General features: G+C 36.0%; 1 protein-coding gene across 1 annotated transcript; it reads right to left on the bottom strand.

Annotated features, from left to right (window-relative positions):
• LOC112721057 (uncharacterized) lies at nt 1-26,874 on the bottom strand. Its single transcript, XM_025772136.3, is given in 36 exon segments — nt 1-493; nt 1,182-1,325; nt 1,530-1,613; nt 1,968-2,090; nt 2,198-2,293; nt 2,380-2,462; nt 3,890-4,038; nt 4,105-4,211; nt 4,315-4,404; nt 4,492-4,614; nt 4,818-4,985; nt 5,145-5,261; nt 6,131-6,426; nt 7,875-7,971; nt 8,071-8,478; nt 8,558-8,816; nt 8,947-9,033; nt 9,110-9,195; nt 9,327-9,604; nt 9,679-10,098; nt 13,009-13,222; nt 13,929-13,984; nt 14,427-14,578; nt 14,998-15,089; nt 15,342-15,458; nt 15,550-15,667; nt 15,830-16,488; nt 17,444-17,568; nt 17,645-17,771; nt 17,924-18,345; nt 18,417-18,690; nt 18,883-19,749; nt 20,856-20,970; nt 22,967-25,158; nt 25,624-25,720; nt 25,853-26,874. Coding segments are annotated over 36 exon segments (9,459 nt in total). The 5' UTR covers nt 26,134-26,874; the 3' UTR covers nt 1-157.
• Between the last annotated feature and the right edge of the window lie 624 nt (nt 26,875-27,498).

Consider the following 27,498-nt stretch of genomic DNA (forward strand, 5'->3'; position numbering starts at 1 on the left):
TTGGATCTGAATGCAAAAATATATACAAATCATATAATATGAGCTTCATACGGAAACATAAGATGCTGATCCCAAATGCCGAGGCACAAACAGCATTTCACTCGCCACGGCGCCACTACCTGTTTCTTTTAAATGGAAGGAACAACAACTACAGATTTTATTCATCATCATCTTTGTCAATATAACTCAACAAAAAGCCACTAACTACTCTACGGGCAACAGGATTGGGAATACTACGACATAGACGTCCATCAACATATGCCAACAGGGCAGACAAGACAAATTTGGCAATGCCCCATTTTCGAATGAAACCCAATTTCTGCCCCATTTTATTAGACTCAGCAGGAGCATCCTTATGACTGTCGACCTCCGATTGCTTTCCCCACTTTATCTTGATTACAAATTTGTTTGCTTGCTTCCGTAGCATACGTATAGCAAAGCTAACAAAAAGATGTTCGCACAATGTCAGAACTGTCGGTCCAATTCTCCATTCCTGCCACAGATATACCGTAATCAGTAACTTCAGGTACGACTTGGAAGGGTACTTGAGGATTATGCAACTAGTGATTGCATATCCAGACGTATAAAGAATTATTCACACTTAAATATGAATTATTCATCAAGAAGTATTTTTCACTCTTAGGAGTAAAAAAAGCACCCAATATGAATTATGCATAAAACAGTAATATCATGTGACATTTGGAGGACCTCCAAGCATTATAGTTATAAAAAAATGTCCAAGTATGTGTATAGTTATAAACATGCATATTAAGGAATTGATTAGAAACATTTTGATTCCCCCTCCTCTCACTTTTGTTTCAGTACATTGCCGGCAAACCTCTTGCACACTACCCAAACACTTCTCCACTAGACCATTCCTTTGGCTTAAATATTACACTTATTAACTCTGCTCTCTCATTCTTGTAACTATTTCCATTCAGTGGAAAAAATTAATCAATGTTGTCTATTTAAAGCTGGAGAGTATAATAATCAAGGCTTACTTGATAATATTTAGGCATGACCTATACTATCGGATAACCTTTTGAATAAACTTATGTCATATAACAAGCTATGACTCAACAGATGTGTTGAGAGTATCGACCAGGCTTCAAGTCAAGTTCACATGCCACTATGCATTCTAATTAATTAAATATAAGTATGCTCACAAGAATAGAACTTACACTTTCTCCTCGAAGGCGGCGTAAAGGGAGACCCATACTTGAGGGATCTCCTTTTAGCAATGCTTTACTCACCAGAAACTCCTTAACACGATCCATGATCTCACATATAAGAGTATGATTCGGTGGGAGGTTTTTCAGGATAACCTAAATATGTACAGGACAACATCACAACCATAGAGAGAAGAGTATACTTTCAGATATCTTGTTCAATTATTTCGCTATGTGTATTCTTACATTATTAAAGTAAAATCAACACACTCAAGCAATTCTTTCAAACAAAGCCAAGCTTGCAAGACAATTTTTAGTCCTTCTTGGTTCTCCAAAGTTTATATTTCACTCAACGATTACCTGATTGTCAATAACTCTAACTCTCAGGTATTCTTGTCTATAAACCGTATCCAGCATGGCTTGGATATATCCTTCAATGTATAACTGCAGCAGGCCACATATCTAGTTAGTCACTATCAAAAGAATCAATATTCTCAAAAAACACGACGAGAGAACTGAAAGGATGAATATTTCTTTTGTTATGGATAAAAGCACAACAATAAAAGAAGGCAGTAACATTATAGTCAATAAGCAAGGAGAGGATCTATTTGACACAGTGAAAAAGAGCTTGCAAGTGTCCACCACCATTGTATTTTTCCAGACAATCAAAATACCAACAACCAATTTACAACCAAGATTTTTTACTAGGGTATAGTGATGAACCAAAGGGAATGACAGAGTATCAACGTGATTCAATTTACTTGTCTACAATTGATGCAGCAATATATTTTGCAATACCTCATCGACTCCTGGACTTCTATCAAGTAATATAGTTCTATCTGGTCCACCTTCCATCAATGCTGTTCCAAGAACTGATGGCTCCATAGCCAATTTTAGAATTCCTTGGTGAAAGCCACTCACCTGGAAAATTGAATTTATATATATAAAGCATAATGATACAGAGGAAAACAAGTCCCTGCTAAAATTCAAGTAGCAAAATGAAGGAACATAAGGTAATAATTCTGTACCAATCCATTGAAACCATTTGCTTCTGCACCTTTCAGAACAGAGTCTGATATCTCAGCTACAGCTGCAAAGGCTATATTTGAACCTGCTGATCTTAACTGCGAGCCGGCATAATTTGATTAATATACTGATACAGCACAATCACATGCTAGTCAACGAAAGGGGGAAATTTTTACAGACTTACAGTTTTCCCTAGATCACCAAAGTATCGTTTTGTCCCTGAAAATCCTTCACCTTTGATACATTTACTTATTAATTTGAAAGTACCTGATCCACATAAAACAGGGTAAAAATATACAAATAAGCAGAAGAAACAAGAAACAACAAAAAGTAACTTGCCTTAATGTCATATAAAACCAAAGAACATATTCAGCACATTTAGTTATGCTACAAGCTTCTTTTGGCTTTCCTTTTACTTTACTGAAGTCTATTTTTCTGTTATATTTTTTAATTAATTTTGAGTATTTTTATTAGAATGTGGGTCAATTAAAAAAACTCCATGGTGTGACATTTCTCTTTAACTCTATTAGAAGTTACAAACTTGTTAGGAGTTCCACATTCCTAATGGATATAGCTATGATATCCTCTATAAATATTTGGGAAATCCTCCCTCCATGAGCTGGTTTCAAAGGTTGAGCAACCCTTCCCCCATGAGTTAACTTTCAGGATTCAATTTAAACTCACTGAAATCTAGGACGACCTTTTGCACTCATTCATTAATATGTCTGTGGCCCTAAAAGAAGAATGCCATTAGGTAGGAGAATAATAAGTCTCCTTACAAGAGCAGAAAACAAACATAAGAAAAGAGAAAGCTATCGAGGAAAGTCTATTAACATTTCAGAAAAGGAAACTCCTCTAGAAAGACCGTGAACTTTACATAAAAAAGATGCCAGAAGTCTATCTCATCCCATAAAACTTGGTTGTCTGAAACATTATCATTTAAAGTGCATGAATAGTTCTGAAAAAAGTGTCAAATTAGTCATTTTTTTATAAAAAATAATGTGATTGAAAGATTAAACTGTCTTACATTTTAAAAGATAAGAGCCTAGTTTGTCCATTTATTTTTTTAGGGACTAATTTGTCAAATTTTTTTGTCTGAAGTTAATTTTGTCTATGATATAGGAATTGTCAGGGCCAATTGTAGTTTCACTCTAATCATAACAGAGGCTTACAACTGCCTGTTTAGTTTTTTGTTAGAAACAGTTTGAGTTTTATCAAATGATTTAAACAAAAAAGGGCAGCTCGCTGCACAAGCATCCTGTGTGATTGGGTTAAGCAGGACTGCCTAACTTGATAAATGCATCCATGGCTGATTCCACAGCTTGAACCTGTGACCTTAAGGTCACATGGAGACAACTTAATCGATGCTCCAAAGCTCACCTCAAATGATTTAAAAATACTTAAGAAAAGAAATATATTAAACAATTGCATTAAGATAAAGGTAAAGAATATATAAATCCACAATGTCAACTCCAATATAAAGGGGATAAGACATTTTAACTTCCATTTTATCACAATTTTATTTCCAATTTATCCTTAATGTATTTTCAAAATAAATTGGAAATTATGAGAAGTTAAGAGTATAATGAAGTAGAAAAAGATAAAAATATATTTCTTCATTTAGATTTTTAATTAAATCATTTTATAAAATATAAATCACAAAAATATGATTGAATGATTGATGACACTGATACCTGAAGTGAATGCGGGAAGATTTGCGAAACCGCGGGACGGATCAAAGAAGACATCAAGAGATGATGAAGCTAGGTCATCAAAAATAGAAACAAAATCAGGCGGAAGTAAGGGGCTTCCTTTAGCGAGATATATAGCCCTCATTGCGTACCTGGAAAAGCCCTTAATTTTTAGCCATAAATCACACAATTGTTATAGAATTATACCAAAGACATACCATGAGTAATGTTGTGCGCATTTAAAAAATAATTCACGCACTGTTATCAAAGCATGGGTAATAAGGACTCCATTTAGTTCTACAACCATATTTTTTATGGGAGGCACCTGAAAGGAGAAAAGTAAATGGTTAACATTACTAATCAATTGAGTACACATCACGGTTTCTAACGAAAAAAAAACAATTATTGCAGGAGCATGTTAAACAAACCTTAACAACACTATGAATTAAGGACCGCAAAGCCTCCTGTGTAGAGCTATAACTCGAATTCAATTCCCCGGGAATAAAGTTTGCAATGATCTACAACACAAAATATAGGATAGACATTGAGTAGTAATTAAGGGAAAGTATTCAAACTGAACGAAAGATGTTACTGAAGAAGGAAACCTTTATTGGATGGATTTCAAAATGATCAAAGTAAAACCTTTGACTCTCTGAGTCACTAAGAGAAGTTCTCCAAAATGATGCAATTTTCATTAATGTCTCTTCATCAAGATTCAAATCAATTGGCTACACAATCCAAAATGTCAAATTGATGAGTATGATCAATAAACATATGAACTTTAGAAGCTAAATTCATTCTCCGTTATTGAATAGCTTTCTCTTCTATTCCAACAAAAACAAGAGTTAAGCATTCCCCCTAGATGAGGGATTCTACTAGGTTAACCCAGATAAATATGAACCAAAGGAGATAGGGCCATTCCAACTTTTACCTGAAGAAAAATTGATGAATACCTAAATTGCTTAAGATTGGAACTAGAGTTAAGTAGAATAAAAACAATCTTCAGCACACTATCACTTGAGCCACTGTAATCTAACTGATGTCTGCGGAGCATTGATGCGAAAGGAGCTCCATTCCACTTAAGCTCAAAATTCACGTCCTGGGCCAATCAATTACAGGATATGATCAACATAGTTCTTAAAAAATTTCCCGAGACTTGGTGTGTGAAGAACAGGGAAGAAAAAGAAGACGTGAATTTTGTGCAATAAAGAGTATAAATCAGACATGCAGTCGAGTAAAATATAATGAATCATAATACCTGTACACTGAACTGATTATACACCTGATCATTATTAGAAACCATAAACATGTGCAGATTCCCAAGCTTCACTACTGAAAATGGTGTAAAATCTTGCAGCTCATTCTCATCACCCTCCTAGCAAGAGAAACTTAAATATATCAATAGCGACTAGCACGTTGTTAGACATAAGCAAGTTCTACGCAATTTATTATATGGTACTAGTGACCTACAGTTCAATCCCTATTGCCCCCTTTATTTCTAGATGAAAGTTAATTTTAATAAAGGTAAGGTGAGTCTAAGCATTGTCCACACTTGGGCACTTGCATGGAACTCTGTGCTACATATAAAAACTATGCTTATACCTCTATCTAAAAGTTCACATAGAAAATTGGAGCTTAAAACTTTCCTTTAGAGAAAAATAAAAAAATAAAACAGAGGAATGCCACGTTTACCATGCCTAGTCATGAACTGCTTCTATAACTTATGCCTCTCCCTAGAGCAACATAATTAAGGATAATAAAGCTTCAAAACCATTAATATAGTAATATGGTGAAAACTCACATGCAATTGTCTTCATGTAAAGTTGATAGCTAAGAACCGTTAGATGATTTGACAGATTTGACTAAATTATCATCTAAAGGTTATCAATGATCAACTTCACATAAAGACAACTGCATGCAAGTTTCCACCTAGTAATATTGACAGTGTTTGAAATTGAGTTGCTGACAAATTATCCATGTCAAACCCTTAATTATAGATACATGTCAAATTCCCTATTCAATTTCTATTTCAAATGGACAGACTTTGAAGCCATTCCAAATGTGTGAAACACAAAAATGATCAACAGGTAACAATCTATGTATCAGTTATGAAACTGAAGTAGTTTTTATTAGATTTCACAAGAGACTCATTTAAGCATCCTTAAATTATAAAGATGAAGCCTCAGCAAAATGTACGGGTATCAAACATTGATGAATACAACCACTCCACAAAAGCAAGAATACCTGTTTCACATGTTCAAGCAGGTGAACTGCAAACTGAGAAACTCTAACTTGAACTTTTGCACATAAATTGAGAACATTATCTCCCCTGAAACTATTAGAGATCTCACAAATTCGCAAAACTCTGGTTGGCCCTTCTGCATAAATTTCATACCCCACTTTTTCCATCTCCATAGCATGATCGCCTGGCCTTTTGTCTAAAACCAAATGTGTAGACAATGTTCTTTGTTTACCAAGTTTGTAAAATGGTTTCCATGCTCGCACCTTGTCCAATTTAATCTCCTGTAATTGTAGGCTACCTACAGGAAAAATCAACATTCAAGTATGCTATTAGATTTAATATACAATGGTCACTGCAGTACTACTAACCTATTTTGAACTTCAGATTCACCTACACACTAAAATGAGGGTCCAACATCTAATACTAAATGAATCAAGATCCTTTAAAGTGAGGAAGTTGGTAAAGTGGTAAAGTGAGGAGTTAATCACCCTTAAATTAAGATAGTGGGACACACATTTCATAAAAATTACAAAATCAATGGTGATTAACCCTTCACTTTACCACTTTACTAACTTCCTCACTTTAGAGGATCCAATTCAACCCTAAATACTTAACATTGAAATCATATTGTGTTTATATTTCTTTCTTCTTATTTGTAAGACCACATAAGCATGTATTAAAATAAGAAACCCATCATCCATAGAGTGCCATTGAAACCACAAAAGTGACTCAAGTATAAAAATGGGGTCGCAGAAGCTTTATAAATGTACTGTTTAGCATCTAAATCGTGATAAAATCCTACATGATGGGGTAATGAAGGGATCTGATGAATTCAGAGAGAGAGAAAACAGTTTTCTGTTAGGAAATGATATTCTGATTATGATAGCAAACTATTACACCACAGAATATTTAGAGGAAGATCTTGGCTTGCTGAGCAAGCTACAAGTATACTGGCCATTTGACATTAGGCAGTTACGGTCACAGTTGGCACTACTGTCATGAGGAGATTCTATCCTCTATGGTTTGCCCTATGATACTAGTATACATTCTCATTTAGGCTAGCTAAGTGTATTCTATTAGGATATACCAAGGTTTATAAGAGGAGGAAGTGCTGACGGATGAGAGAAGGTACATACCCAGAATCAAGTAATGGCCCCAGAAAGGTGTTGTCTTGTCACCCAAGGGGAGGGGGGAGGTCTAGGGTGCCCTTATACGATGATCATTTACTTTTTTTTTCTCATTTAGGAAAGGAGCGGGACCGGGTTTCCCCCAATACCATTTTTACTCAGTGTTATGGGTTTTTACCGATTCCAGCAATATATTTTCAGTTATTTACTTTCTTTTTGTCCCTCCTTGGTTTTTGTAAACAAAGACGAATTTAATAAAACTATTCCATTCAAGTATGTTTATGTTATTTAGTCTTCTTGTTAGTTCTATTAAAGTATCACAAGAAATTCAAAACTAGAGTAATAAGTTCAATATTAGGTAAATAGAAAAACACCAAAGAAGAATCATGAATTAGTTAAGTCTGAGTGTCTGAGAACAATTCAACTTAGGAACATTAAACTATTGAATGACTAGTAATGCTTATAGTGATTAGTTTATTCAATTCACTTAACCCCGTCAGCAACCATTTTTATTAAATTGCTAATCTTTTGCTAAGATTCACAGCAATAGCACTGCTCAGGCATTATGGATATTGAAAAAAAAAATTGTAGGAAGGGGTAAAGAAGATCAAATGAGCACCATTGATGCGAACAACCAGCCTATGTGGAAGAGTCAGATCATCCCAGGCATAATCTGCATTTGATCCTGGTCCAAGAACCTCTGGCTCTAATAAACCCTGGAAATTTATCCAGTGATATGAGGGAAGCAAGTAGAAAATCAGTGAAAAATCAACTAAAAGTGAAAAATTAATAGAAATATAGAATTATTCCTCAACCTTTTGGTAGTAAGTTATTGATAGATTATGCAGAGAATTCTCAATTCGGTAAGGCAGACTTATATTGGGGGGCTTATAGAAACTCAAAATAAGAGTAGAACTTTCTTCAACAACATGAACAGCTGCAAATTCTGTCATTTTGCTATCTGATATTCCAACTTCCTTTGTTTGTTTTCTGAATTTCAGGAAAAAATGTCCTAGTGAGGCTATACACACTGGACCTGACCATCCCAATCCAGGCTCATTGGTTTGAAACTGAATATATAACAAAGAATTGTCACTAGGGGATCGGTGCTTTCTGATAAAATGCTCAAATACACTGAACTCTCTTGTCTTGCTAAATCCTTCTTTCAGCTGTAGTGGCATTCGCTGTTTGCTTCCAACGGAGATTACACCCGCCATCTCATCCTTCACAGCAGCTAAATTGTTATAACATTTTACTGAAGAAAAAGATGATCTCTTTATCAGGAATGAACTGAGAGCATACCTGAAAATAGCATTGACGAACAGTGATAGATGCTTCTGATTCATTGCAAATAACATATCATGGAACAATTGTCACCATTTGTGATGGAACACAAAATTCTCCTGAAGGACCTATAGACATGCCAAGTTTTGTTACAGATTTGACACCAGATCCTTCTTCTTTCTTAAAGCTTATTTCCGTAAGGCCTGATAATGAATCCAAGTCTAGCAGTGCCTCAGCTGTGTTGTCCTCCAGCAATTTAAGCTGAACGCTTTTGGGTCTGTACAACCAGAGAAATATAAGTCACTATAAAAATAAAGAAAACTAACAAAAAAATCTAGATAGGATTTCAGGAAAAGATAAAATTCAGATATTAAAATGAAAGTGTGACGGATAATAACCCATCTTACTTTAAGAACCAGGATCTAGTTGTTCTTGGAGGCAAGCATAAGCCTAACTCTGAAGGAATGTGAGATTTTAAATTGTCTAATTCAATTCTGCATATGGAGAACAAACCATTATGTCAAGAATGTACGCATTTGCTTAATAGTAGTCTAAAAATGTAGAACTCACCTTGATAGAGGCCACCTTTTGGTGGCAAGAACATAAATTTCTAAGTCTGTATTATTCTTCATGGAATAGGATGTGAAAACTACAACCTACAACAACCTCCACAGATGCACAATAAGATTAACTGTGCGAACATGTAAAATAGAACATCACTATTAACGTATACCATATCAAATATTACTTCTACTCAATGTTAATGAACAAATGCTAGAATGATAACCTCCAGCATGCCCCTGCTCCCACGGTATAGTCTCAAGGTTGCACAAAACTTTCCTCCATCGAAGTCCAAATTCAGATCTACATGTTGGACATCTCTGTTCTTCTTTAGTAACTTCTTTACACATTCCCCAGTATTTAGCAGCTTGGAACTTGAATTGGAACCAGTTAAAGTCACTGTGAAGTATATAACATCTGGATTGGCACAAAAGACAGCTGTTGAACCATATGCTATTGTCGCCTGCTTTCCAATACTGTCATAGCCAACAGTACTTAACTGATCTTCAGCACAACAAAAATTGAAAGTTAATTGAGGTTAAATGAAATAAAACCTCCAAAAGCATGCATTTCTTTACCTGTTTCACTTAAAATAACATCTATTTCAGAGTGCAATAAGTTGGTCATTCGTACAGTAGGAAGGAGATATATTTCCTTCTGTTCTTGCAATGAAACTGGCAAACTCTCTTTCTTTAACAGAGCTGCAGACTTTTCAGGTGTTGCAACAGGAATATCTCTTGAAATTGTCTGGATGAGAAAATGCATATTGGCAACTCTTTCACCTTCAGACATAAGGACGCAATGTGCTGTGCTGAAGGAACACTTGTCTGATTTTGAAAATAATGCCTTGCGAACTCTGTAGTTTAACTTTTCAAATATTCCAGATAAACGAACAGCTTTTCCACCTTTAACATAAGTTGACCATTCCAAAGAAAGAGATCGTTCAAATTTTTTGAGTTCCTCGGTCATTCGGGGTCTAAATGACAATAAGAAGTTACCTGAAAATTAATGATTAAACCACATCAACTCATGAGGAGAGGCCCACCTTGAGCTAAAATTCAGATTTTGTTTGGAAAAATGGGACAAGAAGAATCAAATTCTAGACCTTTGATTAGGGATGTCAATGGGGCAGGGCGGGGGCGGGGGATGCCTCCCTGCTCCCCATCCCCGCCCTCAGATTTGCTCCCCATCCCCGCCCTATTCCCCGCCGTGGGGGAATATTGCTCCCCATCCCCATTCCCCACGGGGCCCCATTCCCCGCGGGGACCCCATTCCCCATATACATAATAGTTCTAACTAATTATTAATTTCCATATGAATAGAGCTGCAAGTATCTATCTTATACAAACACTGTAAGATTTTATACAAAATGTCTAAATGACACGATGGTGACTTCTTTCGAAATAACGCAATGGGGACGCAACGACGAGCCAAAGGACAAAGTAGTAGACGAGGTGGGAGACGCGGCAACAGAGAGGAGAATGGACATGACGGTAGAGTTACAAAAAGGAACGCCGCAAAAAGAAATTACGACGCTGTAAGGGTGATGGCACGGTGAGGTGTGACGATGCGGTGAGAAAAGTGACGAGGGGGTGGCTACAGATCAGGTTGGATGAAGTATGGACTGCCTTAGGAATCTCTGAATTAAAGAAGGGTTATGCAAATAAAGATTAGGAGTTTTGGGTTTCTATATATATGTGTGTGTGAGAAATGTCTAAAAAACATATATGAGAAATAAACTATTAAGGATAATTCAAGGAATTCATAAATTTCGGGGAATAGCGGGGACGGGGCGGGGATCCCCGCTCGGGTCCCCGCGCCTGCTTCGGGGGAATTTTGTCCCCCATCCCCATCCCCGCGGAGAAAATTCCCCACAATCGGATCCCCATTCGGGGCAGTCCCCACAGGGATCCCCGCGTCTCGGGGAATTTTGCCATCCCTACCTTTGATCATAAAGGCTCTGATACCATGTCAAGAACCATTTATTCCAAAAGTTTAAGCTATTGGACTGAGGCATACAAATGGTTTGTAAACATAATATCTAAAAAAGCCAAGAAAATGACCTTTAACCCTATTTCCCCCTTACTGTGGTTATAACAGGAGAAGGAAGAAAGCCCAAAGAGGAGAGCCCGTAGGCCAAGGCAGGCTCGCAGCAACTAACTCTGTTCAGGGAACTTACTGGTTTAGGTGGGAAAAGTTGTGAGGGAGCTGGCAATATGGCGGTGATGTAAACAGGGAGAGAGTACGGATTAAGGTGACGTATTTATCATATTGCAATAAAATGTGGAGAGACTGAGGTTCTACAATTCTCTCTTAGAGAGGTTAAATCTGGAAGCATATACTTAAGATTCTTGACATATTGTCAAGGATTCCCCATCAAATGAACTCATACATTCCTTGCATTCTTTCTCTTTTCTAACATGCTTATTTCAATTTCTCATCTTAAAACAAGACTTTAATTCTTCGTTGCCACTCAAATGTGCCTTTAATTTAAAAATGCTACCCAAACCTTTTCATCATATTCTTCATTTGCAGGTTGTTTCTATTTCATGCAATTCTTCCTTCTTTCCAACATTAGCATAAATAGACCCCCTATAACTAGTGTGCATGATACGAAGATAGAAAAAAAGAGAAAATCCTAAGCTTCAATCACAGTTATTTTGAGCATATCCTTGAGCAACATAAGACCAAACTCACCCCCACATGCCATAACTAGCCATCTATAGCATGAACTTTGCATAACTACAGGAGGCCCCATATGGCCATATAAATCAGAAATAGACTGTGACTAAGCAATGTGAAGCTAATTGGAACATCCATGCTAAGGAGCTTAATGAAGGAATAGTGAGAGAGGCAATCAAGCATGAACAATGAAAACATACTAGAAGTTGATAGGGAGTGAAGGTAGGGGAGTACTAGAATATATGTAACCTAGCAATATAGTAATATTGTAACCATATCTTAGAATATTGTCCACCAAATGCTGGCATCAAGGAATATGACACATATAACACCATTAATGATATTTTAATTTATCTAATATCTTAAACTTTCACAAGAATTGGTCTATATGCATTGGTTAATCTCAAAGACCAACAGGTTCTTGCATTTAGACAAATAATGAAGTCATTTAGGTGTCGTAACCTAATCATTTAAACTTTGGGGAGAGTCTGGTGTTACAAACTTTTATCTATTTTGATTAACTAAACTCCACATATGATTGCATGAATTAAACTTTATATTCACGGAGAGATTCTTAGAGAGAATTTTAGAAATACAAAAACAGAGAAAACTTATATCTTTGTCCCTATCTCTATTGTCCCTTGTTATTGAGTGGACGGAAAATTGGGCAAACTTTATCCTAGAACAGAGCCATTTTACCAATAAGGGCCTTAAAATACAGTATATATAGAGCTGGGCTTGATTAGCTTGATGAGCATGCTATAAAGATGTAGAAAGACAAACCTATCTTAGGCAGTTACAATGGTAAACACAGCAAGTTGAGAGAGCTAGATCCTCCGAAGGACCTATCATACACTATCACTCTTTTTTTTCTTTCTTATCTTTCTAGCTTCAATGCCTTCATTTGTCAAGGAACTTAATCCAAGACTTCATAGTGAGTTCTAGTCCAACTAAATGTCTATAAACCAACATGCTAACTGAGATAACTGACAAAAGTATAAAAAATAGAGAGAGAAAATGAAATATTATCAACAAACATAAGATCCATAAACATAAGGAGTACTAAGAAAATCATATTCATATGTTGCATAGCAAAAGGCAATTTATAAAAGTAGTGATAGAACAATATCTGAGGTAAGACTAGAACTTCTAAGTATGATGGTTTCACATGGCTAGTACATAATGGGAGAGAAGATAAATAATGTACTGTGGATAAAAGTGCATACCAATACTTAAAGACATTAAAGCCCTCTTTACTCCACCAGAGAAGTTTATGGCATCGAACATTGCCATAGAATCATCAATATAATCCCCTGGTTCTAATACCACAGATGCAACCTCATCTCCCTGTGGTTCAGCTCGTTGGAACTGAAGTTCCAGAGGAAATCCAGTTTCATTGTGTATTCTAATCAAAGGGGAAACCACAACTGACAAACCAACCTATCAAAATATGAACAGACACGGTTAATGTTCATAGATGTAAATAACAGTGATCGCCTGAACGAAATAAATTGTGTCAATCAGTAAGAGACCAAGAGTAAATCTTGGCTGTTAATCATAAAATCTGTTAGTACTTGTTCTTAAGATAACCAGAATGTCAAATCATGTATATAGGCAAATTGTATATTCTTGTATATAGTTATCTTTGTAGTTTTTACTCAGTTTGATGTTAATCCAGGCTTGCTGTGTAGTTAAGACAAGATTTGAGAGCCTCTCTGTTATTTATCTTTATCTAAGCATACTAGCATAGTGTCCAAAGCCTACAGACAAAGACAACTACATATAAATTGTGCTGCCAGAAGGACCCACTAAAGAAAGTGGAACAAATAGAGGTTAATCATACAACTAAAGGTAGTAGGAGAATTAAGAAAACTATAGGGGGAAATCACTAATAAACGGTATAAGCATGGATAAGGTTTAGATTATAACACTATGGACCTAGTTAGGGGAGTAGATTAGATGGAGGAAAGTCCTACTTTGGTCACTAATAGATAATATATTGTTTGGTCCATAGCTGACCCCACCAATTAGGACAAGATTTAGATGTTATAATTAATTTTGTATATTATTTTAAAAGTTCATGTTAGCCAAAATTCAAATTTGAAAAAAATACGTTTTAACCAGAAAACCAATGGACTGAGCATACCTCTGCATTTCTAGAAATCTTAATCACAATCATTGGCCCAGGGAAAGTTCGTGAACCTGTTCAAAAATTTATCAGAGAATGAAGACAGCTTACTATGATCATACATATACCTTCAATAAATCAACTACAAATATACAGGACGTTCAACATCCCAAACCACCCAATTTCTAGCTATGTGGAACTGCACAGGAAAAAATTACTGGTTTTAACACATTCTCCTTCATGATATGATATGATATATTGTTATGTCATTAATGATCAAAGATGATGCATCATCATGAATGATTTAAACCTAACATTGCAAGTTGTTAATGATTAGACTCTGATATTGCAAGTCATTTATCATTTAATGATTCTAATAGTTGATACACTGGAGGATATAAAATAGGAACAAGAATCGTTACTCATTTTTATATCTAACAGTTATAGAGCACATTATTAGATACTCATCATAATTTCAATTCACATAGGGTAATGAGCCCAGCTGAGTGAAAAGACCTTCAGCTGATCTAATCCGTGTTCTCCAAGCTATCTGTGTTTGTGAAAGTAAGAGGGGAATTGAAGAAGTTGCAAATGAACCAAAATCAGCAAGTTGAATAGAAACAGAAGTTGCAGCATCAGAGTCTTCACTTCTGATATCAGAATGCCTCCTGTGACAACATTGGCCAATTCATAATTATCATTAAAGGTTTCACTGCCCACTAAAAATATGATGTTGACTATACTGACTAGTGTATTAATAGGAAAGTGTCTTTTAATCCACCTTTTGATCTATTATGTGTGTGGAAATAATAAATATGGGATTAATCAAGATAGTATATACTTCAAACTATAATTAAGAAATCTTCAGTTCAAGTCCTTCCATTTTTAATGCGTATATATATATATACAAGGACATTTTAGGAGAAAAAATTGTGCACCAACCCCTCCCAATCCTCATTATATATAGTAGGAACAGATATCCATGAAAAGAAACTTATATGGCTCAAGTCATGCTCAAATGTTTGCCATTATATATATATATATATATATATAGAGAGAGAGAGAGAGAGAGAGAACAACTACATACCTCAATGAAATTGAGGCAGACTGTTTTCTAGGTATTGTTGCTGTTTCCTTCTTGAAGTGAAAAAGAAGATTTAATCCTGACTGATTCTCCACCTGCCAAATAGCAATATATAAGGGTTAATCAAATTGACAACCATCGAAACAAATACTTTGGCTGTGCTTAAGAAACTAACATATTTGCATAACAAATAAGAAATTATGATAAAGAAGATAAACTAACATATTTGACATAATAGATGAAGATAGTCTCAAACCAAAAACTGTGGTTAAGCTTAATAATGCAAACTGATAGAAAGAAAATAAACTAAGTCGATTTGTTTCAAGTTAAAAATAAATAGAGGTCACCTTGCAGCAGTTAGCCAGAATAATGGAGCTTTGCAGCATATATGGACCAGACAGATTTAGTTTCCCAATCATGAAGAGCAAAACATCCAATGAATTCTCACTTAGGGATATGTCCAACTGGCCAGATGATCGAGAAATTTCAGAAAATAACGATATGACTTTCAAATGAAAATAAAGAACCATCATATCAGATATAATTCTTAACAACCTCTTTGGCCCGACAGAAGAAATGTGCAGGAACTGTATGAGATGCATATTCAGGAAGCGTAGTTTGAATATTAGATCGGTAAAAAATACAGATTCCAACAGGATGGAGAAGTTCTCCCCTACAATTCAAACACAAAAAAAAAAGGATCATTTTTTAAGAAAAACAAACAATATTCTTTTAAAATGTGAGTGGTAGGATCACCAGGGCATGAGGAAAAATGAGAAAAGAGTGACAAAAGGGTTGTTTTCAATTCTAATTTGCACTTAGACTTAAGACTAACCATAGATTTCTCAGAGCATCATAATACTGAACACCCGCAGTTGAGGTGCCTATGACCCGGGATTTTGTGGCTAAGTTTTGTACAATAAGTTGTGTATTGTTGATAAACAAGCATATAAGTGGGAAAAGATCTTTTGTATCTGAAAGTTCATGAACAATATGCAGAGTAATTTTCTCAATATTAATATCAATACGAGGAAGTTTTCCTCCTTGCAACAAAATACTTTCTTCATCAGTCTGTGGACGACTTTGTGGAGCCATTCTAGGGTACCTAACTGTATCTGAAGCATCATAACCGACTGAAAGATCATGAAAAATTTTGAACTTGATTGGATTTCCAGGCTTCATGACAAACTCTGGAGCACCATCAACAAAAGCAATAGCACAGTTATTCTTTTTGTTTACAAGGCAGCAGCTTCTCTTTATTGGTTGATTGCAAGCCTCCCCCCAGTCAGTAACTCCTTCATAACTTCCACCCTCAGGAGGGAAAACTCTCCAAAGTGCACAACTTCCATCATTGGGACACGAGATGTCAACAAAACATGATCCTGGACTAGAATTCAATCTCAAAGGCACACCCATGTCGTTCTTCGCAAACAATGATATCAAGGAAAACCACATAATTGTAGACTTCCATCTCCTTTGGATTAGGTGTTTCACCTGAAGCATAGTTCTAAGTATTAAATTGCTACTACAGATGACACAAGGAAAATGAACAATCAATTTTTTCCATCAAGAGAGAATCCAGATTACATGAAAATCTTGGTCAATGTGGATCTATGAAATAAATAACCGCATTGAAAATGCAAACCATGAGCAAAAAACTGAGCCTCTTATGACAGAAGTCTGATGCGGCATCATGAATAGTCATTATGAAACAGAAATTCCAAATCATATTCACAAGTTATACATAAAATGACAAAAAATCGTACTAAGCAGTAGGCACAAAAGCAGCAGCATTACTGATAAATCATTTCTGTACACATTTAAAGTAGGATAAAATTACTATGAAATAGAATTCAAAAGAAATAACTAAAAGTTATTGGTGGAAGAGGCAATCAATAATTAGCTATTTCCAAGATCCTATAGGTTTCCAGAGCCAAATATTCATCAGATAGTAGAAATCAGTGGTCACACCATTATCCTTAACACTTCAAAGATTTTTGCGGTCTGTGGGGACACAGCTATTTCATCAAAATGGAGTTATGGAAAGACATGAATAAGGCATGTGGAGCAGTGAGTGGAAGAGAGCCCTCTCAATCCTTGTGTTTCTAACCATACTTGCAGTACATATTCAAACATGTCTTGTTATACTAGAAACTAGAGCATTATGATCCTATCTCCTGACTTCTTACATCTTCTGACAGCCACAATATTTATATACTTATTTAATATTATGCGCAGCAATCCCATTTTCAATCTTTTTTTCAGCGTAAGCATAATGCTCATCTAGATTCCAAAAATTAAAATGACTTTGTATTTGCTTAAGTAAATAAGCTTAAGTTTGAAGACAACTTCAAGGATTTATTATGCCAAAGAAACATGCAAAATTTGCTGCAATTGATAAACAAATTTTAGAAAACACTAGAGAAGATATGCTGAACTTATTTCATACCCTGAAAAGAGCTCTTTCTCCTACAAGAGAGTAATGAATGACGCCACCTATACTGAAAGAATTTTCTTCACCTTCAACAGTAAAATACATGTGCTGGTTGATATCCTGAATAGCAACAACAGCCCCTACAAAATATCAAAGCTAATTACAAATGTAATCAAATGACTATAAACAGCTAACTTAAAGCTTGACTCTTGGTACCATCTGGAATCATTGCTTCCAAACTATTGTCAGCATTATGGCTAGTAGACCAATGGTTTCTTTCTGATGATCTTGTTGTATCTTGAAGTGATAGCAGAGAAACTGAAGAGGCCATTGACAAAATTGTCTGCAACAATAAAGTTTGATGAAACGCAATAGAGTTTTAGCATTTCTACACATTAAAATCTAACAAAAATAAGAAGAATACAAGACCGTAGAAGAGCTACGTATGGAACAGCATAATTATAGTAAACCAATAATGATAGGATAGGAACTTACCTGAATTTCGGATATAGAAAGTGTCATGTCAAAACCTGAAATAGAACCAACGCCAAACCAACATCGACATAAATGCAATGAGCCATCAGCTGGCCTCTCTAGTGACATGGAAGCTCTTAAATCTTTCAGAATTTGATTCTGATGACTCAGGTGAAATGGAACAGGGCCTCTTGAACTACTTCCCTCGCTAACAGCATGACATTCAACAGAGTTCTGAAACTCTGAAAAGGCAAGCTGAGATGGAAAATCTTTCATTCTAACAGAGGAAAAATGAGGAATTGTAGTTTCATGTTCCAAATTCTCGTGAGTAATTTGGGAAAGGATAGACAAATGAGAAAGCTCAGCTTTTAGTTTCTTCCCAGTAGTTGCTGATTCAAATTTCAAATGGATGTCAACCTCTAGTATGATTTCTCTAATCCCACCTGCAGTAATTAATTGCAAAGTTAAACTTTTATTCCCAGCTGCAGGACAGAAGTACGAAGAGATTAATTACCGGAGTCATTTTCATGTGCAAAAACAAGAGCAAAGTGAGACAATGATAAGTCAAACGAATTCGGAGATTCACTCTCAGTCCATTGAGATGTGCAAACAATCTCTTGATGAATCTCATCATTAACATCACAGCTCTCTTCACCATGCCCTGCCTGATTGATGGCTTTATTATGTTGCATCACATCAGATGTAAGATTTCTGATATGTTTCAGATAGGAAGTATAATTATCAATCGCCATTGCCAAAGATGATGTTTCAAGAACAATAAGTCCACCCTGAACAATAACATTTAAAGTTTAGTACAAAATGTTGTAAGTTCTGGATCTTGAGATGTTTGCATTAACATAAAGGAGCTTCATAATTAAAAGACATATACTTGATATTCAATGTGCAATAGATGGCTCAAAACAACGACACAGGTACATGCCTGAGAATATTATGCCATCTTTAGCTCCTCAAATTATTACCTGGATCTCCCAGGAAACCATCTGAAACTCTCCACCAACAGAAAGCATACACATAAACTTATTCGATTGATGTGCTTCAACCAGAACCCTTTTCGTTGAGCATCTTCCTATGACAACATTAGTTACTGAAGCATTTACTAGAAAACAGTGCCTTGCTGAAGCTGACGTCCCGATAATTGTAGGAGAGCCCATCACTGTAATTGAGTGAGGGGATTCAGTGATTAACCTTTCAGAGGCTGTCAAATTGTTTCCTCGCACCAAGTCAGATATATGACCATTAGCATCTGAGCTACCAACTGTTTTGAACTCATTTCTTGAACATGAGGTATTTTGAACAAGACCCAAGCACAAAGTAAATGTGCAACCAGAGAGAGATACTTCATGTAAGCAGTCAACAGATTGCAATAGCAATTTTTCAGGTACAATATGATCATTGTTGTTTCCAATAGAGTTCTGGTATGTGAAAAGAAAAGATATGATTTCTGCTAAATCAGTGAAGATGTCCATCTTCTCTTCTTCACCAGAAACTACAACAGAGGTCTGCTGAATGGAAATCCAAATTCCACAGTCGGGCAACTTCTGCACAGCCAATTTGTTTCCAGTCAAAAAGTTAACCACTGGAGTACGACCATCTCCATTATAACTTCTAGAATTATGAAGAATGATATCCATAGACTCAAATCTGCAGGTTCCATTAATAAAAAATGAACAGATATTATTTGTCGGTAAAGCTCCTTCTATGGTTGGCTCGCAGCTATCAGGTTCTGGAAACATTGCTTCTTGCTTCAAGATTTCAGGATGCCAGCAATCAACATCTTCAGAGCTACTAAACATATAAGATACCACAGATGACAAGTGTGCAACAGCCTGTAATAAGGAAAAAGACCCTTTATGATAACTTGGTAAAACATATACAAATTTCCATAGAACTGCATTTATTAAATACTTCTTTGTGCACGCAAGAAAAAAAAGCAACAATAACTGGTTGTTAAAAATTATCTCTAGTGCCACTTCTGTGTTTGAATAGAGCATTGTCCTTCTACATAAAGCCATTCTCGAAAGCACCTCTAAAGCTATGACACCAAGGATACAAGGAACACCATGCTAGCATGAATATGGAAAGAATAAAGATCATCAAACGACTAGCATATGCATGAAATAGTTAGGCTATTCTAAATTAAGAGGAAAAGCAAGAGAGTTCGGAAAGTGTTATCACAGCCCCAGCATACCAGTCTAGGTATATTTACTCTCATGGCAGTAGGTAACTGGCTCTAGCAGTGATTGTTAGTGACAGCAGCTACTAACCTACCTGTAACTGCATTAGGATATGAAAAGGCCATTCTACCCCTGTTGTAGCTTGCTCAGCAGGCGGTTCCTATCCCAATACATATTCTCTGGCCGGAGTGCTTGCATATCAATAACACATACATTCGGTTTCTTTTCCAATTCTCTTTGCATATCAATAACATATCAATAACACATACACTGCCAGCATCACAACCAACTCATATCCACCACACCTTACACAACCACACCTGCACCTTCCTAAACTCTCTCCTCCCCTACTTATCCCCTATTCATGTGCATCAATCAAACATCCTAAGCTTTTGAGAGAAATAGATCATAACATGGTGTCAAAGCTTCTATTACTAAATGGTCAAGAGTTAAATTCTGGTTTTCCTCACACTTCTAAATTATAGTCAAGTTCCAATATAAGGTATGGTGGACTCATACGCTATCCATATTTCAAGACCAAAGGGTTCTTGCGTGAGGGTGCCCTAATAACTAATCATTTATTGATATGACTATTGCTTATAAGATTGGTAGAGATGGTCCATAACATATACAAATTGCAGTACTAGAGCCTACATTAATCATACCTAGCACTTATGTGCAATAATTCATTCCCGCATAATACATAAGAAAACAATAAATATCATTTGACATAAGCAGGGAAAATCAAAATTTATCACCTTACAAATCATATACACCTCATCTAAAAATGAGAAAACAGTGAACCCTCCAGCCGTTATGTCCCAAGAAGCTGAAAAGGCAGACATTGTTGTGCACAACGAATAAATGTAATTCCTGCAGTAAATTAACAATGAAATCACTATCCCAATCACAGCCAGATATTGTTTACCATAAAATAATTCTGCCTCACGAGAACACAACTTATATAAGCAAGGTATCATGCAGTGAAAACTTAAGGGAAAATAATCTCAATTATGTTAATAGTAATACAACTCCTGTGTAAAAAGAAAAGACATGTATAGAAGTTTCAGTTGTAGAACTAGATCATATAAGAGAATTTGGAAAGAGAAGTGGGGAATGACGACAGAGGACAACAGAGGAAGGAGGTAAGATATTATTCAAAAAAGATAAACAAAACGAAAACAGTGGGATGGCAATGGTTACTCATGGGAGGCGGGTAACCCTCCCCCGCTCCCCATCCCCGTTTAAGAAAATGCTCCCTGTTCCCACTCCATCCTGTCACAGGTCCCCATTTAATTTGAGGGTAATCCCCGCAGATACCTGTTTTGGCGGGTTTTTTTGCCATCCCTTAACAGTGTGCCTAGCTGGCTCAGACAAGTAACAAAACTCTCCATTGTCTCTGTAACTAAGGCTGTGTTGGTTAGTGTCCATTGCTACCTCAACCATTGCTACCTCCGCTGCCTCAACCATTGCTACCTCCCTCCTTTGTTTCAATTTTCCGTTTTTTTTTTCTTTTTTTTTGGTTAAATCTGAATTTCTAGACTGATCTTGTGATTGACTTGATTTGGGATGAGATTAAAAACCAATGGTGGTTATGGCATCGGTGAAATTTGCATTTTTATTTGACTGCTGTGTCTTGTGCATCATCGCCAAATATGTTCAAAAATTTGTGACCATATCTCTGTGTCTGTGTCTCCATGTCCTTATGGCTGGAGGACACTATCATACTAACCAAACACAGCCTCATGGACGAGAACTCAAAAATGTTATAAACACATGATATCTTAAACAATCAAACTGCCACTATTTTCCCTTAAAAATGTATTTCATACCAAATAATAGATTCAAAACTGCTATGAAGTTTGAGGCGCTACTCCATGGTTGAAGGACAAACCCAAAATGCAGCAAGAATGCCATACAGATTATTGGATCGAGGTAAGCCTCAAAGTAGTCCTTGAAGTAACATTCGAGCCTCGTAGTGGTCCTTCAAGTTAATAATTACTCATATTCAGCCCTGAAGTTGCCCTGCGGGACCCAAAGTCGTCCTTCAAGTAATTTCCGTCAACAAGCATCATCAGAAAGCTGATGTGGACTCGTTTTTGACAGGTTGACAAGATAACAACTAGCTGATGTAGAGGACGAAACTTTTCTATGGCAATTTAGTCCCTGGACCAATTTTAAAAATCCCTAATCCCCAAATTTGCTTCAGACCTTCTCTTCTTAGTTGTTCTTCACTAGGAGAAAGAATGATGATGATGACGAAGCCTTCCTCTATCAATGGCATCCAGCCTGATGGTACGATGCCTAGGTAACTAACTAACTAGGTTTCAATTTCAATTTCAATTCCAATTCCACTTTTCGATTCATCAATTCTTCAATCTGATTTCTGTAAATGCCAGTGACACTTCCTTTGGGGTGGCGCACGATGCATTCTTAATTCAGCGAGACAAGATCCGGCAAGCACATTCATTTAGACATGGAAGGTACATAACACATCCAATTCTTGTCTAATGGACCAAACAAACTATTCCAGAAATGGCAAATGCCAAGCTACCTCAAAATTCAAGATATTCCCATTTTCATTAAAAGAAATTAAATAGAGATGTGCCTAAAAGAAGAACATACATGAAGACAAGAATCAGCCAATGCCAATGTCAAGATATGTGCACATGCAAAATTGCAACATCAGAATTATTTAAGTTCCAAATAAACAATAGTCCACAAATAATATTGCAGAAAGCAGATAAACAAGAGAATAAAAGAAGGGGGGGGGATATTAAAGAAAGAGAGAACTCATCAAGATATAAGAATGCTTGCTGGGACATCATCATAAATTGAGGAAAATGGATAATCAAAATAAAACATCTACCTGACTGATAATATCTGTACAATGATTGGTTTTACCACTAAAAGTTGAATCTGATGTTTGTCTTCTAACTCCTCCAAATAAACATTTAAGCCATTTTGATGAATATAGGAACCAATTGATATCTTTCCTGAAGATACGTACTTATCATTATCAGGTTTTGGAATATCAACCACACAAGGTTCCAATGTAATATACTCTGCTTTGGCATCATCAAGCCCAAACGGATCTGTCAATGGTGACATATCTAATAATGAAGGTGAACCAACAGCCACTTCAATATCATGAAAATCAAAATTGATGTCAAAGTTATCATGGCTGGCAATGTCATTAATGTCTTGGCCATCAAGAGCAGCCTCTCTTTTGAGTGAAAATCTTACAAATGGACCATCAACAAATGCTCCAAAATGGAAATGATTCTGTGGTAGTTTTTGAAGCAAGTAAATAATCATTTGTTTGGCATAATACTCATATGTGTCGACCCAGGCATTTTCTGCTTTATGTACTAAGTTTGGAGCATCGGATGCTTCCTTCCTGTCCGCCGTGCAAACATGTTGTATCTGACTAACAAGTAGAGACACAGATGATACTGAAAAGTGAGTCAAAAATAAATTTATCTTTCCAAGCATAAAACCAAATTCACAAAACCCAAAACAGGGATTCTTATTGTCTTGATATGCGGAAGATGTCTCAAACTTACAGAGAAGGCATGGATTTTCAGAATACTCAATCTCACTTTCACTAAAACTACTACAAATTCCTTTCCAACTAGCAGACAATTTTCCCATAAAGCTATGAACATGAGAATCACAAGTATCTTCAGCCTGGGCTACATTAGATTCTGACAGGACAAATGATTTTGCAGGTTCACACCACAGAATTGATCCCTGGGTGCCTTCCTCTCCATTTTCTTCATCTGTATTAAGCTTATTCATTGGACTTGCTTCTGGAAACACTGTCAAAGGTGCAGGTTCAACCTTCATTTGCCCACATGACACAAAGACTCTCTGTCCAAAATTATCTTTAATGGTTACTAGTAAAAATTGATCAATACAGAAACATAATGGAAGGAAATCTGAGTATGCTATTCCAGTATGTGCATGCAACTTTTCATATGCAGAAGGTTGGATTTCATTAATTTGGGACAATCTTACTATGATTTTCCCAAAGTTTAGCACAAAACAACACCTTTGATAAAGATCTTTACCAGAGCTTCGCAAACATCCGTCAATATCTGAATCTTCCACTATCTTTTTCCCAAATATGTTTAAGAAACAACAGATTATCTTTGAGATCACTTTCCAAATAAGCATCAAAACAGAAAGAAAAGGGCAAACAAATTTACTCGTGGCCAAACATTCCTCATGACAATCAGAGGGAACTTCCAATGCTGCTCTATGACGAGCTATTCGCCTCGCTAGTGATATGCCTTCAGCAGGTAACTTCTTCTCAATGTTAGATATAACCTTCCAGTTGTTTCTAGCAGAACTGAAAACCTGTTTTCTCTGAAACATTTTAGAAATGGACATTTTCCACATTGGGCCAGTAGAATATCCAACTAGCAGCAAGAGATTCTCATAAGCATCAACATAATGTTTCCATTGACCTATAATACCAACTAATCTTTGCAATGATAACATAGGAATTATAGTCATATGGCCAATTTTATTTGCAGCTATTCTCCATAATTCTCTAGCACTTCTAGCTTCATTATGCTTATCAGATAGCAATTTGTGAATAACTAGAAATACAGAAACATCTTTTGGAGTAAATGAAAAGCCTAGTTCTGGGAAACAGAGAGTGCAATCAACCAGCTGAAGATCCCTTAATGTAATGAAAATGTGCACATCAGATGAAAGCAAAGCACGGTCAGGCTGATTTTTACCAATAAATCCGACTCTCAATCCAGTGCAATTTAACATATATGAGCCCTCTCTCACTGGAATCAAAATTGTAGTAAGGAAACCTCTAAAAAGACATTTCTGATCAAGATGATCAGATCTTGCACTAAAATTCTTTACTTCCCCAAAACACATAAACTCGTCATTAAAGATAGGAAACTGAATCTCCATGTTGATGTCATGTGCCTCTAGGTGAGACGACTTCATAATAAGATTCAAGAAAGATGATGTAAGATCTTTCCTTTCAGGGTCAGCAAAAACTATGCTTTCCAAAACATGATGCAAAGAACATCCCTAAATCCAAACAAAAAAATAATGACATTATAATTAACAAATTAATTTCTCATAACAAAAGTTTGCAGCTAAGACATCTTTCTCCCTCATAATCCAAAGAACATAAATGATATATCAAACCTAAATGACCATTATAGCATCAACATATAACTAATTAACGGTTAAGACGATGGCTTGAAAGTTGAAACACGCACTACTATACAGTTCTCCGCATTAGGTAGTTTCAGTACTATTTTTCATTATGTTTTATATATTCCAATAGTATTGCCACGAGCATGCAAATTAAACTCATATTCCATGTACCTATAAATATTTATATACAATAACAGGTAACATAACCGCCAAAATTTATATCGATTTTTTTAATGACAATCAGTTATTAGACTGAAAACTAAGAAGTTTCACCAATTCAAACAAATTGAATAGTATCCTAAACTCTAACTTCCAGTGGAATTCATCCATTACCTCAGGATCAAGAACCTCAAGGCGCTTTCTAAGATAATCCGTATAATCAAATTTCGACGAACGCAGCCTCCTGGCGCTTACCTCCTCATCCGGCATCCTTCAAGAACAAACCAAACAGTCACGCCAGTTAACAAAAGTACGTGCATCACAAAAACAGAAATAAAACAAGAAAGATAAAAAAAATTGAAACCGCCAAATAACAGAAAACTGTTCAACTGGAGCTACACACTCAAAAGCTAGCACAACGCGAACGCCGTGAACTTCGATGTCGAAGGCTACGGAGTGCCAGGGCGAGAATCTGAGAGTGAGGTGTTCGATTGTGAGCTCCTTGATAAAGAGGCAAGAAGGGGAGTTGAACAGTCGGTTGAGAACAGAGACGTCAAAACGAAGGTTCTCGGCGACGGCGAGGGAGTGACGGAACCCTAACTGGATGTCGAGTTGGGGCTCTTCTCTCAACCATGGCTGAAGCAGGGAGAGTAGTTTCCGTCGGATGAAGCTTTTCAATGGCATAATGAGTGTGATAGTGATATCATAGAGTGCGTACGGTTAGTTGATTCGATATATGCATGAAGGTGGGTTTGTGCAAGAAGGAGGGTTAACGAAATTCAGTTACGGAGAAAAATGGAAACTGGAACGCTAGGGAATGAATCGGCGGGAAAGAGTGGGCCCCACTTCTTTGTCAGAGACTCAACCCAGCGGAACGCGTGTCAATTTGGCAATCGCCTGTTCAGCTGTGTCAAGAGTCGAGACTAGAGTTTATGCTAGACCGTGCATTTGGCAGTTAACAGTACAATGTCACTACAATGCATTCCTCGTGATCGACACGTCTGATGCTCAATCTGCCGTTGTTTATGCAAAGAAAGGGGGAGTTCTCCAGCATCCTCACCACTTGGAAGCGTATGCAATCTTCTTTCAATGAATTGCTGCACACAAAAGTCAAATTTTAAAGCTAATCATTTTATCAATTCAAATTATTTCTTGCCTATTGACATAGCTGGAACCAATTTCTTAATCATTTAACCTAATTACTAGTCATATGTAGGTAAATTTTGTCCACTTCCCTTAGAAAGTGCCTTCTTTCACCATTCATTCCCTTGCACTGACACCTAATCATTCTTCAATTCAAACTTTTTTCCATTTAATTTTCCTGATTCCTTTAGTTGATTTTCGCTTTCTTCTCAATGAGAATCTCATTTCGTCGTTCAGATTCTATAGCTTACATTTAAAAAATTATCACATGCACATTTAGTTCTAGGCGATTTGATAAATCGTTTTTTATTTGGTTTTAATTGCTTTGCAAGAGCATTCTTTTACTTTTTCTATTAAAAAATAATTAATAAATAATTAAATTAGCCCTTAAAAGATTACTTGATTTTTAAATATGATTTCCGAAAGATTAAATTAATCGTAATTATCTCAAAAGATTTAAAAATGGACACGTTAGTCTTTCCATCTATTATTTAACTAAGGTTTAGTTTGGTAAAACTTTTACTTTTCAAAAGTAGCTTATAAAAGTTAGCTTTTAAAATATGGCTTTTTAAAAGTTGTAGCATTTATGTTTGGTAAATCAAATTAAAAATAGCTTTTAATAAACATAAGTAACATCAATTGTGTTTGGTAAAATAGCTTTTAAAATTTAAAAATACTATAATAGACATAAACGCAAACATTAAATTTGAAAATTAGTTAACATATGAGGTTATATTAGACTTTTAAATTTTGAAAAGTACAAGCCAACTTTGAAAAGCTCTATCCTAGGTGCTTTCAAAAGTACCCCGATCTTTTAAAAGCTACAAGCACAAGCACATCATTTTTTTTATTTACCAAACACAAAATGAGGAGCTTGAGCTTTTAAAAAGCACAAGCACCTCTTCA

Source organism: Arachis hypogaea, chromosome 11, assembly GCF_003086295.3.
Source record: "Arachis hypogaea cultivar Tifrunner chromosome 11, arahy.Tifrunner.gnm2.J5K5, whole genome shotgun sequence".
Taxonomy (NCBI): domain Eukaryota; kingdom Viridiplantae; phylum Streptophyta; class Magnoliopsida; order Fabales; family Fabaceae; genus Arachis; species Arachis hypogaea.